The following is a 15956-nucleotide window of genomic DNA, read 5'->3' as shown; positions in this document are numbered from 1 at the left end:
GGTAACTTTTCTGAACTTTCTGAAAATTTCTGAACTTGTTAACGAGTCGTTGGACTTTTATTTTGACAAACATTTAATCCGGAAATAGTCACGCGCTGTTTGTAGAAGGGAAAACACGTGTGGATTTTAATAGCTGGCCGATGGTAGTGTTACCCAATGTGGTACATTTCTCCAGTTATACGGTACTGTAATTTGTCTGATTTATCCCCCCACTCGTAGACTGAATTAGTGATGAATACTCACGCTTATGTCTTTCACATTAATATATAGTTGTTCATATAGTGAGCTATTTGCTTGGCCTAAAGTAACTAAAAGTTGACTTGATGTGTTTCATGCTCCTGGATATTAAATGAGATAATTAGTTAATCTAACTCACTAAATCAGAAAATAGAGCTCGAGTCTAAACAGACGTGTAGATTGAACACGTCCGGGTTCATTCTGACCGGTTCTGCAGTTGGTGTCTCACATTCCTCCACCATGACTGAGGACACGTTGAAGATGAAGATCTCCAAGCCCTCACCAAACATCCACCGCACCTCCTTTAAGAAGCGGCCCAGTTTAACGGGGCAGAACCGGAGCGCGGTGAGTTCATCCTGTAACTGGACTGTCACAGTGCCCCACGCACGCGCCTCATTCTGCTCGCCCACGTGTGCGTGTGTGTGTGTGTGTGTGTACACCACTTACGTGTGCTCTTATTATTTGCAGAACAACGCAGGGTTTGGGAAAAGGAAAACCTCGTTTGGAAACCAAGAGGGTGTTTGTGCCAAGCAAAGGAAGATCAGTGCCAACAGTCAACACTTCAAACAGAACAACGCAGAGAATAAGACGCATGCAGAAGCCCCCGCGTATAAATCCACAGCAAAATCGAGATCGTCTCCCACGCAAGTGTCAGGAGAACACAAAAGACACGACAGACCTTTTATTAAGACCTCGTCTCTCTTCCGGAACAATCCTGAGATCCCTGATGTGCTCAGGTCAGTTGAACATACCTTCACTCTCCGTTTTGACTCAAATTGTATTACAGTTCAATGAACACTGACTGGTCTCGCTTTCGCCTGCAGCCCTGCAGTGACCCAGGTGACGGAGAAGGTCTTTACTAGTAACTCCTTTCACGAGCTGGACCTGCATCCTCACTTGGTAAGACCTCCGTGACGTACACACCTCTTCAGAACACGTCTCGTACAGCAGGATCTTGGTTTTGGGTTTTCTGTCAGCTTTACTGAATGTATCTGTGAGTTGAAGTAAGACCCATCAGCAGTTCTACATCAGATGTGGCTAATATAAACTTTCCCTGAATTGTATTTTTAATCTTTTCTCTACAGGTGGCGACACTCAATAAAGTTTTAAATGTGACGAGCATGACAAGGTGCGGTCGTGATCTCCGCATGGTTCTGTCAGCGTTGTAGCAGCGAGCTTCCTCTGGCCTCTTCTCTGACGCTTTACCGTGTGTTTGCAGTGTGCAGAAACAGACCATCCCAGTGCTCCTGTCTGGAAAAGATGCAGTTGTTCGATCTCAGACGGGATCAGGTAAGACGTATGGAATCAAAACGTAGGGAACATATCACGCCAGTTTTGGCTTCCCTACGTTGGCTGCCTGTGAGTTACAGAATAGATTTAAAAATTTTAATGCTTACGTATCAAGCTGTTCATAACGAGGCTCCATCGTCTATTACTGAGCTACTTCGTCCTCTTCATAGTGCGAGAACTTTGAGATCTTCCAATCTGGGGTTATTAGCTGTCCCTCGCACAAATTTAAATTCGAAAGGGTACTGTGCTTTTGCAGTATATGCCCCAGAACTATGGAATAATCTTCCAATTGATATCAGACTCTCGGATTCAACCAAGATTTAAAAAAAAAATGTTTGAAGACTTATTTTTATTCTTGTGCCTTTGATTTTTTCGTGAGCGATGTGCATTTCGAGTTTTTAATAAGTACTTTTTAATTTTTTTATTCAAAATTAATTGTTGTTTCTATTTGAATATTTGTTTATAATGATCTTAAACTGTTTTTAAATTGTATTTTATTTGTATGTATTTCTGTAAAGCACTTTGTGAGTTACTCTGGAAAAGTGCTATATAAATAAAGTCTTTCTTACTTACTTACATTGTTCATTTAGGGAAAACGCTGGCTTATGGGATTCCTCTGGTTCAGTCTTTACAAGCAGTGCAGCCCAAAATAAAGGCAAGTGAATCTAGTTTGTTTTAGTAGGGTTATCATTTCATATCTAAATGTACTGATCCGGTTCTACCTGTGCTGCTATCATCAGATTGGCTGTTACACCCTTTCTGCTGTCGTTGGATTGGCCGTTATACCTGTGCCAATATCATCAGATTGGCCTTTATACCCGTGCTAATATTGTTGTTTTGCCACTTGTACCCGGGCTGGTATCTTCGGATTGGCCGTTAAACCTGGGCTGGTATCTTCGGGTTGGCCATTAAACCTGGGCTGGTATTATTGGATTGGTTGTTATACCTGTGCCAATAGCGTCAGATCGGCCATTAAGCCCATGGCGGTATCGCCAGAATGTTAATTAGCTGAAGCTCTGTACGTGGCCTGTGCTGTTCCTGGGAGTGGCGGGATGAGTGTGGTGTGAGGTCCAGCTGTTCGGATGGGGATTAGACGGGTTGATGTTTCCATGTCAGATGGCCTCTTGTGCCAGTGCGCCCAACATTTTAGGGGAATTGATCGTGTTGACTAACAGCAGACAGTGCAGTGTCTTCCTGTCACGTTGCGTTACTGATGGACCCCTGTAGGTACGCGGGGCTTTTCATTGCTTGATTTAGAACTACGGTAGTCTGATTTTATGTCTTTTACATGCATAAAAATTGGAGTGATTGTCTTTTCAATGCTGTTCAGAGATCAGATGGACCTCTGGCTGTAGTGATTGTACCTACAAGAGAGGTATGAAGCACAAGTAGTTTCTTGCATCCTTAGAACATCTCCATGTCCTTGTGATGTATGATTACTTTACGAGGCAGAATTTTATACCTTCGCATTCTTTGTGTTTTTTCCCCCCAGCTGGCCCAGCAGAGCTTTCAGATCTTCCAGAAACTTCTGAAGGTGAAACTTTGATTAAACTTTATTTGTGCCCCACAGAGGCCATTCTGTTCTTTTTTTGACTCCTCTCTCCGTTTCTTGGTCGTGCCATCGTCTCCGGGAGTTTCCCCCCCCCATCACTTTTGCCCTTGACTTTTGGATTGCAGCCTGGTTCTGTGTAAAGCTGTTCTTGCACAAATATATGTGCATTTGCAACAATAATGCATTTCATCTGAAATGAATAATATCTATCTTGGTTGTTTTTCCTGAGTGTCTGGGTGGCTCCTGTGTTCACAGGCCTTCACCTGGATCGTGCCTGGGGTTCTGATGGGAGGAGAAAAGAGGAAAGCAGAGAAAGCCAGGCAGGAACAACCCACCACATCCCTCCTGATTATTTTTGGCAGAGATGAGCCGTCTCTGCAACTTGGCAATGTTCAAAATAACCGGCTGGGTTTTTCCATTCGGGCAGAAATGTGCCTGCATGTGAGGGTCACTGTGTAGGCGTGATGTACAACGTTAACATGGGGCACTGTGTGTGTTCCTGGGGCTCTTTCAGGCTGAGGAGAGGTATAAACGTGCTGATATCCACCCCGGGCAGACTGGTGGACCACATCAAGAACACTCTTAGCATCGCTTTCAGTGCGGTGCGCTGGCTTGTTCTGGATGAGGCAGACAGGTGTGTGGGAGGAGGTGTCTGCCTACGCATCACTGCAAACGAAAATCTTATTTATGATTTATCACATTTCGTTCCATGGCTGTAGACCCTGTAAACACCTGTTGTTCTGCATGGGCAGGACTCTGGACCTGGGCTTTGAGAAGGACCTGACTGTGATCCTGAACGCACTGAACGCGGCAGGAGCCAGCAGACAGAACGTGCTGCTGTCTGCCACGCTCTCTGAGGGTAGGCCAGGGGCCCGCGACCAGCCCTCCCCATTGGCCCTCCTCACACCACACCTTACACCCCATTGGCCCTCCTCACACCACACCTTACACCCCATTGGCCCTCCTCACACCACACCTTACACCCCATTGCCCCCCCCCCCCCCCCCCCCCACACATGTCTCCATGTGCCACTAATCCCCGTAAGTGAAGACTCACAAGGCCTCCATTACGTCCCGTAAGCGTCCTCTCGTTGGTCTGTCTTGTCCCCCCCAGGCCTGTCGCGGTTAACCAGCATCAGTATGAGCGCTCCGGTGTACGTCCACGTCTCGGAGGCAGCCGGTGGCAGTGCGGGGCAGTTGCAGTGCCCCCCCCAGGCCGCCCTGCAGGCTCCAGACGACAGCTTCGCGATCCCGGCCAAACTGAAGCAGCACGTGGTGGTGGTGCCCAGCAAACTCAGACTGGTCTGCCTCGCTGCGTTCATACTGGCCAAGTGCAAGGTAGCTACGCCCGTCTTCCTGACGGTGTCTTGAGAGAACGTCGTTTAACTCTCGCGTCGTTTAACTCTCACGTCCAAACGATATTGTGTAGTTGGGCTGCTCAATGTGTGATTTATCACATTAAAGGCTTTAAACAAATAAAGCACTTTTCTAGAGTGCTGACCAACCACAGACTTTATTAATGAGAGGTTCTGTGGGTTATGCACTCACATATTCCAACAAACAAATACCTTTTGTCAGTATAAACACCAAACCCACTTATAACGCGTCTCAAAGGTTCACAGCTGTGCTTTAAGGTATTGCGAGGTTTAATGCAATCACAGTATGTAGCTGCAATCATTGCTATATACTGTTGTACAAATTGTGCAGCCCTGTTGTGTAGCCGTCTTTAAAAACACGGGAACAGCAGGTGTGACCTCGAATAGTCTATAGAATGATGCAAGTGGCACATCCACTTCTGGAACGGCCTCCTCAGAATAAAAAAAGTTACAGTTTCAAGTGTGAGGAAGATGAATCTCGTAGGCTTGTGATGTGGACATTGTCCTTGTGCTTCAGTGGAAAGAGTCAAAACGTGAGCGGTGTCGTTTGATTGGTTGACGGCTCCTTCTCTTCCCCTCCTGACCGTGGTCAGTTTGAGCAGGGCCAGAAGCTCATCGTCTTCGTGTCCAGCTGTGAGGCGGTGGAGTTCCTGCTCACGCTGCTCTCCGCCGTGCTGCGTGGCGAGACGGGAGACCCGCACGAGTCCCGCACGGCCCTCAACTTCCTCCGTCTCCACGGCAACATGCCTCAGGAGGTGAGCCAGCTCCGTGTGCACCACGGCTCACGGTTGGAGCGAGATCTCTCACGCGGTACCAGCAACCGCTCCTTCATGTTGACGTTCCACATCAGTACTAGGGCTGCCACAAACGATTATTTTTATAGTCGACTAATCACAGATTAAGTTTTATGATTAGTCGACTAATCGGATCGTACGTTAATTGAATATAAAACATACAGCTTATCGCACTAGAATGCAGCTGCTATTATATAACCATCATTAGATTTCAGCTATATGCTAACTAAAAATAAAAACAATTTATCATAGTTCATTAAACCTTTAATGAAATATGCAGCTTGTTGCAACAAACAATTATTAAAATAAGTATAAGGCACTGGCTTAAACAACACAAAAATAAATACATTAATAAATCTTTTTTTTTTTTTGTTTTTCTTTCATTTCTCTCTGGCACCAAACGTAGCTACATTTAAATCAAATTAGGTAGGTACTTGAAACTAAGGAATTATTCACAAAAATAAAGTTTTGGTCTCACTGACGTTACAGAAAACACACGAATGCGTGCTAAGGCTAATGAAACAAATCGCCATCACTAATGTTAACTTTTACAGCTACCACGATAAGTAAGTACTAAGTTAACGCTGTTTATGCTAATTTTAGCAGCTAACTAGTAAATTAGATGACAGAGATGACGGTCCCTCTTCATCATTGTCACAATCAGCCACAACATGCTTCAGGTGCTCGTACATCGCGGTTGTGCTGCTGTGGATGGAAAGTTCTGCCTTGCAGATATTGCACGCGTTTCTCTTTCATTTTCTTAGTGATCCCACACTTTTGAGTTCCGTAGCCGGGTAGCCACGATACCAGAGCCTGTCTGTATAACCCGGGATGTCGTTTCCACTACTGCACATGTGCGTCAAGAACAGAAAGGCAGACGCAGCAGTGGAGACTGACGCAGCAGTTTGGAGAAAAAATAAGTTTAAAAAAAACCAAAAACAAAAAAACCGACGCATCGACTATTAAATTTGTCGTCGACTATTTTAATATTTTAATAGTCGACATAATCGTGACTAGTCGACTAATCATGGCAGCCCTAATCAGTACCAGCCTGGGCGCCTCTCTGTCGATCTCCAGACGGGCCGTGCCTGTTGTCCGTGCCCCAACAGCCTCGGCGCTCGACCGTTAGCCCGATGTTGGAGGGATCTGTGGTCACAGCCCCACGCGTGGTGCCTCTCGGAGCCGCGGACACAGCGGGACGGAACCCAGAGCCACCGCAGCTCTGCCCATCTGACGCGGCCTGCTGCCCTGGGAAGGGTGGGGTCGCCCGGGAGGGCGTGTGTGGGCCAGCTGGTGGAGCCGTGGCACCAGTCGGGTGCCCTGTGGCGGTGCCAGGGGGCGCTCACGCCCTCCACCCCTGTCCCCTGCCCCAGCCCACACCCACCCACGCTAATGGACGAGGCCCGGCCACCCATATGGCCCGGGTGAGCTGGCGGGCTCAGGAGGACCCTGGCGCACGAGACCCTCTCCTCCTCTCCCTCCGCAGAACTGAAGCAGGGCGGGTCGAGCGGTGACGGCGGCGTTATGGATGGGTTTGGTAATGGGACCGCACGGCCACACCCCCTCCGACGAGCAGAACCACGGGAGACACACAGCTGTTCCAGCAAGCACAACAGATTGCACTGCGGAGAGAGAGAGAGGAGGAAGAGGAGGAGGAGGAGGAGGAAGAGGAGTGCTGCCTTCCTCCATTGTTACCTGGGCAGTCATCCACAGAACTGCTTCTCTGCCCCCCACAGGAAGTTTGTGGTTATTATGGGCTGCATCACGGCGGCTGGCCCCGCCCTCCCTCAGCTCGCTGGATGCATCTGTGTTTGGCATCAGTGCTCGTCGAGCTGATAACAGCTTCTGTGTGACGTTCTCAACGCGGTGAAACGGTGCTACAAACCCAACGTTCGGCACACGTAACAAACGCTGTGTTTAACGCTGACGCAACCTTCAAACTCCTTCTTAAGCCTTTCTCTTAATCACTTGAATTGCAGTGTGTGTGTGTGTGTGTGTGTGTGTGTGTGTGTGTGTGTGTGTGTGTGTGTGCGCACACAAGAAACTTGTAGCATATATGGCTCCAGGTGTGGTGACGCTGACCGTGTGTGTGTGTGTGTGTGTGAGAGCAGGAGCGGACAGAAGTGTTTCAGGATTTCTCTCGGAGCACCAACGGCGTCCTGCTTTGTACGGTGAGTCTTTACAGTGACTCACACACATTTACCAGCCGGTAAACTGGACCTTTATGACACACCAGTAAACAGGAAGTTGCACCACATGTAACAATCCTTAAAATGGCCGTGATGGTTGGTTTGTCTTCCTCGTTCCTCTTCACTCTGCTGCTGGGGTTAATCTGTAGCTTCTGCTACTCTAACTGCAGCCGCGGCACCAAGCCAGTCGTAGCTGCTGGACTCCATCTGTGCCAGACAGCCACTGAACCACCCCACCCCCCCACCACCTGTCCCCAGCTGCGGAGGGCGTGGGCGGGGGAGGGGGAGTCCTCCGTCAGCCCTGCCGTCTCCAGGAGTGTCTGCCCGGGCCGCCGGGCCCGACCCGACCCCGTGGGGCGTTCTGCCTGTGTGCGAAATGTCTCGCAGCTCCGCGCATACTGGCCGGGCTCAGAAGGGCTCGCTAGCGACCCGAGGCTAGACCGAGCGCTCCACACGCTCGCTGAGACCGAGCGCCGCCTCACTGTAACAGGCAGCTGCGTTTAAATGCTGCCATCAGCATGACTTCCTGTTGTTGTCCATTACGAATCATTTACGAATTCTTTCGTTTGTAAATGGAGACGTTTCCTAGCTACCAAACACAGAACTGTTTTTCCCCCTCTCGTGATATCATATCACACAGTTATGGTTTCCCATTTATTCTATTATCCTATATTAAAAATTAAGAAAGAAACAAATACACATTCAACTGTTAACTTTCACTTTAACATTTCCCAAAACATACGTATGATGTACGTAAACTCAGAAGGAACGTCGTACGAGTCTGGGGAGCCAGGCAGAAGTTTGGCGTAGCGTGAGGAGCAGTGATCTCCACCCACCCAGTGGTCTCCACCCGAGCACCATCCCCACGCCTGTCAGTCCCTCCGTTCTTCCTGGAATAAATGAGTCGTTTTAACGGTGCTGGCAGCCTGACCTGGACCCGCGCTGGCCTCCATCTGCACGGGCCTCCAGAGGGGCGGCGCACACCCCCGGCGGTCCGGACTCCTGCCCAGCGCCGGCTTATCCCGGCTGGGCCACCAGACCAGGGGAGGGAGGCGCGGAGACCCGGAGCGCCGTGCTGTTGCCCCTCTGTCTTCCAGCAGTTATTAATAAAGAGATGATCCTGGCTACGGGAATAACGGGGGTAACGGGGGGTAACGGGAGCACAAGCCCTTTGTTTACACACGGGGGTTATTTCCCTCCGTTCCAGAGTAAATGGCGAGTGCCGCGTGTGTGTGTGTTTTGACCCCGCCCCCCGGGCGCGTGTGTGTGTGTTTTGACCCCGCCCCCCAGGCGCGCGTGTTTTTGACCCCGCCCCCCGGGCGCGTGTGCTCTCTGTACAGGACGTGGCAGCTCGAGGTCTGGATCTCCCGCAGGTCACGTGGATCGTGCAGGTGTGACCTCCCGTCGACCTTCTGATTTTCCCATCATGCATTACAGTTCAGAAAACACTCCTGCAGCACTTCTGAAATCGTGCACGTCGAGAACTGAAGTTTTGTGAGCGGTGATTGCGGTTTGGTGTCGGTGTGTTATTGTCGTGTTGTGACTCACAGTTGTTGTCGTGGATGTCGTTGCAGTATAACCCCCCCACCTCCGCGGCGGAGTACGTGCACCGCGTGGGACGCACGGCCCGCATCGGCGCTCGGGGCAGCGGCCTCCTCTTCCTCACCCCCTCCGAGACCGCCTACATGGACATTCTGGCCAATCACAACATCAGGTGTGTGGTCTGGCAGCTCACCGTCCAGTCAGGTACGGAGGCTGGACGAGGGCGTCGGCCGTGATGCGTGCGTCGTCGTCTCCAGAGCGCGTGGCGTGGAGCAGCGGTGGGTCTGGGCTGATGGATGGTCCGTGATATCGGCGCTGGCAGGCTCGTGCACGCAGCCGGCGAGAGCCATCACGCACGCTGTCGCCCGCCCTGCGTGAGAGGAGGAACCACGCGGCCAGAGCGGATCTGCCCCGCCGAGCCCACCCACCGTCCCGCTCAGATCGTGCGTCCTGAAGCAGCCGCACGTGCGAGACGCTGCGCCCAGCGGACTCCTCCACCCTAAACGGGCCGCTGTTCTCGCTGGCTGTGGCGTAGCGCTGCGGGAGACGCCGTAGTGAAGTCCCCCCCCCCCCCCCCGATAGTGTTGTGGTGGTGGTGTACGCCGTATCAACGCTCCTCTCTCTCTCTTTCAGCCTCTGCGAGATGAAGATGGAGGACATCTTGTCCGCTCTGATGCAGGACGAGCGGTTTAAAGGCCGCGGCAGATGGGACAGGAAGGTACGTTACACCTGCACCCGGTCTGGGTTATCCCCACGTGTGTGTGTGTGTGTGTGTGTGTGGGGTTGAGTGTGTGTGTGTGGGTGAGTGTGACTTTGTGAGTAGGGGTGTGTGTGTGTTTGTTAGTGGTGCGTGAGACATGAACCCGGTCCATTTACCTCCAGGTCTGATGAGACGCTGTGGAGAGAAGGTTCCCCCCCTCCTCCTCTCCTCTCCTCCCCTCTCCTCGTGCCCTCCTCCCCCCTCCCAAATGAGGGCTCTCACGCAACAATGAGTGAGAATCCTGGCCAACACCCTTAATCCTGATTTAATTTCCTCTTCTCTCTATACACCAATCGGCTGCCTCTGCTAATACCCCCCTGTGGGCCCTTTTCATGGGGGGGAGGTGAGGGGTCAGAGAAGGGGGAGTTCACACAATACAGTATGTTTAACCAAAACATTTTTTTCTTTCTCTTTTATCTGACAAGAACGTTTCATTGCTGTGCTGTTTATGCTAATTCGTGACACAGGGTGAGATCGAATGTGTTGTTCAATGTGTTAAAATTTCCCAATGTTTATTTTTAAATTAAATAAGGTGATGAAGCAGATCATGTGGTCTGTGGTAGAGGGGATTTCATTCTGAGTTCTTGGTGGTTCCTAAACACAGTCGAGAGCCCGGTGTTCTCTCTGAGCAGGTCTCCTCTCAGACGGGTCTGCTTTGTTCTGCTCAGAGCTCGGCGGCTTCCCGGGAGCTGGAGGTGCGAGAGAGAGCCACAGTCCTGCAGACGGACTTTGAGAACTACGTCCACAGCGGCCCGGAACCACTGCAGGCAGCCAAGAAAGGTGCGCTCGCTCGGTGCTCGGGCCGGATCCTCGCGTCTCCCCGGGAGACCGGGCAGCAGTCGGGCCGTGTGGGTCTTGGTCTCAAGCTGGTGAAAACATTGACAACCTTTAGCACGCAGATAAAGTTTCAGCACTGGAGAAATATAACAGTACGAACATGATCCACCCTCGTATAAACAGTGAGGAAAAAACCTGAGATATTTTTAATATTCACAACAAGCTGACATATTTATTGTGGCTTAAAACAGGCATATATAAAAAATTAATTGAGTGGAGAAAAATGTAATCTAAATTTGATATACTTGGCCCAATAAAAATATTAAAATGTGATATCTCTGGTGTCTAAGCCCTTGTGTCTAACTGCAGCCTGTTTCCACAGCCCTGCAGTCGTTTGTGAGGGCGTACACGGCGTACCCGTCCGCGCTCAAACACGTCTTCCACATCCACAAACTCCACCTGGGACACGCAGCCAAGAGCTTTGGCCTGAGGGACGCACCCCAGGGACTGTCCTCCGCCGACGGGACCAAGACATCCGGGAAGACCAGTGGGAAGAGAGGACAGGACCGCAAGAGGTGGGTTGGGTCTTCTGCTCAGCTCGGGCGCCGAGGCGCGAGGCCACAGTGGTGGTGGACGTTCACGCCGTGGTGGTGGACGTTCACGCCGTGGTGGTGGACGTTCACGCCGAGGTGGTGGACGTTCACGCCGAGGTGGTGGACGTTCACGCCGTGGTGGTGGACGTTCACGCCGTGTGCGCTGCTGTGTAGGGTCTTTAATTCCTGCTGCGTATTATTTAAGACGTTCTACCGTATCGAGCTCTGAAGTCGTCAGATGATGTACAGTTATTGTGAGATTGGATCTAACTTTCTAAACATGTTTTTTTTTCTTTCTTTCTTTCTTTCTTCAATATTTCAATACATCAAGATTTCTATTTTATTTATAAAATCTTTTTATCAAAGATTCAATTTTATGCCAGGGTGAATACAGTTATTTCTATATAGTTCTCGATTCTTTGATCACATATTCAATGTCCTTTGTTTGTTATAACTTTGACCACCTTGTAATTCAAGCAATTTGTCCAAACTTGGCCACTGCGTGGGCACACACACACACACACACACACACACACACACCACACACACACACACACCTCTGCCAGGTGATGAGTAGACTTGGCAGCCGCGTGTCTCCACTGTCCTGGGTGCAGCCGAAGGTCAGAGAGGACCTGGTGAACCTGCGGCCTCTAACTGCTCCTCTCTCCTTCCTCACGTCCTCCTCCTCCTCTCTCCCTCTCCCTCTCCCTCTCCCTCTCTCTCTCTCTCTCTCTCTCTCTCTCTCTCTCTCTCTCTCTCTCCGCCCCGGCAGCAGCAGATCTTTCTCTTGGCACGGGCGGTACAAGCCCGGCCAGCCCGCGTTGGGCCGGGTGTGTGAGGGGAGAGACGGATCGAGCCCGTCAGTTTGCAAACTGCTGTAATGGCGAGGGGGGGAGGTCACCGCAAAGGGCAGGTGTAGCGCGGAGATGGTCACAGCGGGCGTGGCCTGATCTGTTGAGAGGACATCACCGCGTGGTTGCTAGGCGGCGGGGGGGGGGGGGGGGGGGGGGGGGGCGCCGTGGGGTCATTAGTGATCAACCGAACGCCCTCCCACAGGACGCAGAGCTTTAGTCAGGCCATGTCCAGGCTGGTCCTGCAGGGTGTGTGAGCGCGTGTGTGCGTGTGTGTGGTCAGTTCGCTTCAGCATACTACAGCGTGTGAATTAACTGTGTGTGTGTGTGAGCGTGTGTGAGCGTGTGTGAGCGTGTGTGTGTGTGTGTGTGTGTGGTCAGTTCGCTTCAGCATACTACAGCGTGTGAATTAACTGTGTGTGTGTGTGTGTGTGTGTGTGTGTGTAAGAAAGTGTGTGAATCTCACTTTTTTACATAAGGTTTATACCTGACTTGTGATCATATACCATTTTCAACAGGAAGGTCAGATGTGAGTGAGAAGGTTTCTCCCTTTTTGCAGCCGTGGAATGTTTTGTTCCATGTTCTGTCCCAGTCTGGGTTGAGCTCGGGACAGAGAGTGTGAAAAAGGTTCTTGAGAAGACCTGAAAGCACGTGTGTCCTGAACAGTCTTTGGTGACCTTCTTGTAGTTGCCAACTTCACAGACCTTGAGAAAAGATGGTGATGTCACCAGAGGAACATGTAGTTAGCAGAAGCACAGGAGACCAGCACGGACACAGAAACGGACAACACACACACACACACACACACACACACACACACACAAAACTCCCCGTTATCCTGCTCTTTCTCTGATATCTCATGATACCCCAGTGTGCCACTGAGTTCCCCCAGTGTTTGAGAGACAGACAACAACGTCTTTGAGTTCAGTCTGTATCGGAAAGGTATCAAATACCATTTTTGTTACCAAAAATCATATTTTTTGTATATTATATGATATATTGTTTTTTGACTGAGAGGTAAGATATTATAGATGCTGCTTCATGCTTAAACACAAGGCTTCTATTCTGGGCAAATGACAACCACACTGTACTAGATCACATTGAAAACGGCCTTGTGAATTATTTCCAAAGGCTTTTATTAGAACTTTCTAGAATTTTATTTTCTTCCAGAATGTTCCTCTTTTTGTAGATCACTTTTTTCTTGCATTGTGAATACAGTCCTTATGTTGTAAAAGTTAATTATACCTGTAGTGTACTCAGAGATGCTAATACTTCACCCCCGTCTTTGTTAGCACGTGTGTGTGTGTGTGTGTGTGTGTGTGTGTGTGTGTGTGTGTGTGTGTGTGTGTGTGTGTGTGTGTGTGTGTCTAACCACTGGTAATTGGCAGGGTGACCTGTAGCACGACCTGTGAAGGGAACCCATGGAGCAGGACAATGGCTCTGTCCCTGAGGGTCAGACCTTCTCACACACACACACTCGTGCACATACACGCTGAAGTCCAGATGATTCTCCTTATATATTCATCAGCTGTCACTGCAGACCGCTGATATCTCAATTTAACAAACGCCACCACGGTGGGCATGAGTCATGTGTGCATAATTTGATTGATAAGTAATCAGAACTTTGGCCCTGGTGATACTTCTGTGTGTGTGTGTGTGTGTGTGTGTGTGTGTGTGTGTGTGTGTGTGTGTGTGTGTGTGTGTGTGTGTGTGTGTGTGTGTGTGTGTGTGTGTGTGTGTGTGTGTGTGTGTGTGTGTGTGTGTGTGTGTGTGTGTGTCAGTGGAGACTTCATTACAGCAGTCTGGGGCGTATACTGTCCATGTCCAGACAAGACTTCTCTAATGAGCTTCATCTCACCACCACAAACATACACATGCAAACACACACACACCCCATAATAACAAAGACCTCTGGAGCACAGTAGAGTAGCCATTACGATCCCTATCAATGAGGACGGACTAAAAATACCCAGCAGCCCCTCCGGGAGGATATACTTATTCCTTTATTTTGTTTTTTAGTTGTACAGGCAGAGATTCATAAATATGGTGTGTGCACACCTGTGTGAGGTCATTTATTTTAAGGAGGCGTCCCTGGCTGTTGGAGTAATTAGTGCTGCCCACACATTGTTTTTGTTTGTTGTTTTTGTTTCCTTGTTCGTTCTTGTATAACTTTTACTGTGGACCAGTAATGGTTTTGTTTTGTTTCTTCATTTTTTTGCTGTTTTTTTTTTCTCAAATGTCCTCACTGTAAACACCTCTACTGTATAAAAAGAACAATAATCATTTCATTGTTTCCAGAATACAAAAAAAAAAAAAACCCCAAACTAATTCCCATTATCTGGAGAGATACCAGTTTAAGTTTGGGAGAAAGAAACGCTAAAACGTTTTAGGTTGCTGACGGCTTTAGAGAGCAGAGGCCTTGCATTTGTGGAGGAAGAGAGGCAGAGACCAGAGATGGGGCAGATTCATGACCTGTAAGGGCAGGTGTGTCCTGCTGTGATCAAACAATGACACGTGTGCCAGCACAGGTGAGCTACACTGGGTCCCGAGCCCTGGTCACACGTCCTCTACCCAGATCGCAGGTCTTTTGGAGGGTGTGCTGTGTGAATCGGCAAAGCTTTGCGGTTTGATTGATTCATTCATGATTTATATGACGGTGGAGGAAGATGCTGTGAAGAGGGGAGTGATGATGTAATGAAGGTCGGAGCAGAGCCGCTAAAGTGCGTGGCCCGAGGGGTCGTGTCTCTGGCGCTGCTGATGAAGACGTTGGTGTGATGGCGGGATGTCTGCGGGATGTTGGTCTGGCTGATTCCACAGCTTCAGTCTCTCATGCATCAGGTTCTCGGCAGAGGCCTCCAGGACCTGCTGAAGATCAATATTTGTGATTTCATGCCTCCTCTGGGCCCAGAGAGGTGGTGTTGGGTGGGCCGGGGTCTTCTGTCCCCGAACGCTCCCTGGGGGAAATGGCTCCAGGCTGTTGCGGTATCGATTAAGTAAACAGAGCCTGGTTTTTACAGCCTCCCCTGTCACTGCACACATCCCATCGACAGCAGTGGGAACTTCTCCCCCCCGTCCCGAGCCTGGGCCAGCGTGGACCACACCTACAGTGGCCCAGGCTCTCACACTAAAGCGTCAGTCCCGACTGATACTTCAACACGCTTTCACAGAAATGCACTTTCTCTTTTTTCCCCCTCTTTATTTGCCTGTAGCCCAGATGACCGATTCACGTTTCGGTGGTGTTGACGTTTCCGACGTGTATTGCAGGCCTCGCAACAAGATCTCGGCCAAGGAGCGTGTGGCACGGCTGATGCGTTCGGAGTTCTCTAGCGGCGCCACGCCCAAGAGCCTAAAGAAGAGGAGAAAGAAACGCACAGACGAGAGCGAACCGGCAGACGGGTAAAAGTCCGGGGAGTCGGCACCAGCTGTGCCCAGGACCACGCCAGGAGCGCGGGGTCTGCTGAGGAGGGAGTGTTCTCTCACTGCGAACCGCAGTCTGGGGTCTCGGATCACAGGTGTCGGGGTCTGTTGCCTTCACCTGCACCGAGGCACAAGCGTTAGCTTCATGTGCCAAGCACAATTCTGGGCCTGGCCTTGGACTTCAGAAAGTGTGTTTGGCAATATTCACACTTTATAGTGATTTAAAACATTTAAGTAACTTAAATGATGTAATGTTTTAATCATGTGGTTAAAAAACAATGTGTCTGTAATGACAAATGTCCTAATGTTGGACAGTTGGGTATAAAAAAGCACAAGTAAATGTGTTCATTAAAGATTTACATTGTTTTCTGATTACTTTATATCAGTATTTTTAAAATGAACCAAAATGGTCAATAATTTTCTCACGGGTAATAATGACATGTGCACTGCGAGCACAACAGCAGGTGACGAGATGATCTCACTAATTTATTTGCTTCCTGCATTATCAACAACCGTTTAACTCTTTTGTCTTATTCTTAAGACTAATTTCGCCAGCGCCTGCTGTCTCTCCAGGTCTGG

At 49.7% G+C, this 15956-nt stretch overlaps 1 protein-coding gene across 1 annotated transcript; it reads left to right on the top strand.

The window, feature by feature from the left end:
• The first annotated feature begins 81 nt into the window (after positions 1–81).
• ddx31 (DEAD (Asp-Glu-Ala-Asp) box polypeptide 31) lies at positions 82–15752 on the top strand. The gene is made up of 21 exons (XM_076998194.1): positions 82–182; positions 455–582; positions 706–974; positions 1062–1137; positions 1323–1366; positions 1457–1527; positions 2118–2182; positions 2858–2902; positions 3020–3061; positions 3335–3399; positions 3594–3713; positions 3832–3938; positions 4193–4416; positions 5048–5209; positions 7360–7419; positions 8778–8828; positions 9012–9151; positions 9613–9697; positions 10408–10519; positions 10899–11091; positions 15225–15752. The coding sequence occupies exons 2-21, from the start codon at positions 478–480 to the stop codon at positions 15358–15360; spliced, it is 2172 nt and encodes a 723-aa protein (XP_076854309.1). The 5' UTR covers positions 82–182; positions 455–477; the 3' UTR covers positions 15361–15752.
• Positions 15753–15956: the final 204 nt, after the last annotated feature.

This window comes from Brachyhypopomus gauderio, chromosome 3 (assembly GCF_052324685.1).
Source record: "Brachyhypopomus gauderio isolate BG-103 chromosome 3, BGAUD_0.2, whole genome shotgun sequence".
NCBI classification, from domain to species: Eukaryota; Metazoa; Chordata; class Actinopteri; order Gymnotiformes; family Hypopomidae; genus Brachyhypopomus; species Brachyhypopomus gauderio.
Note: the sequence above shows the minus strand (reverse complement) of the source record. Positions and strands in the feature narration are given on the sequence as shown.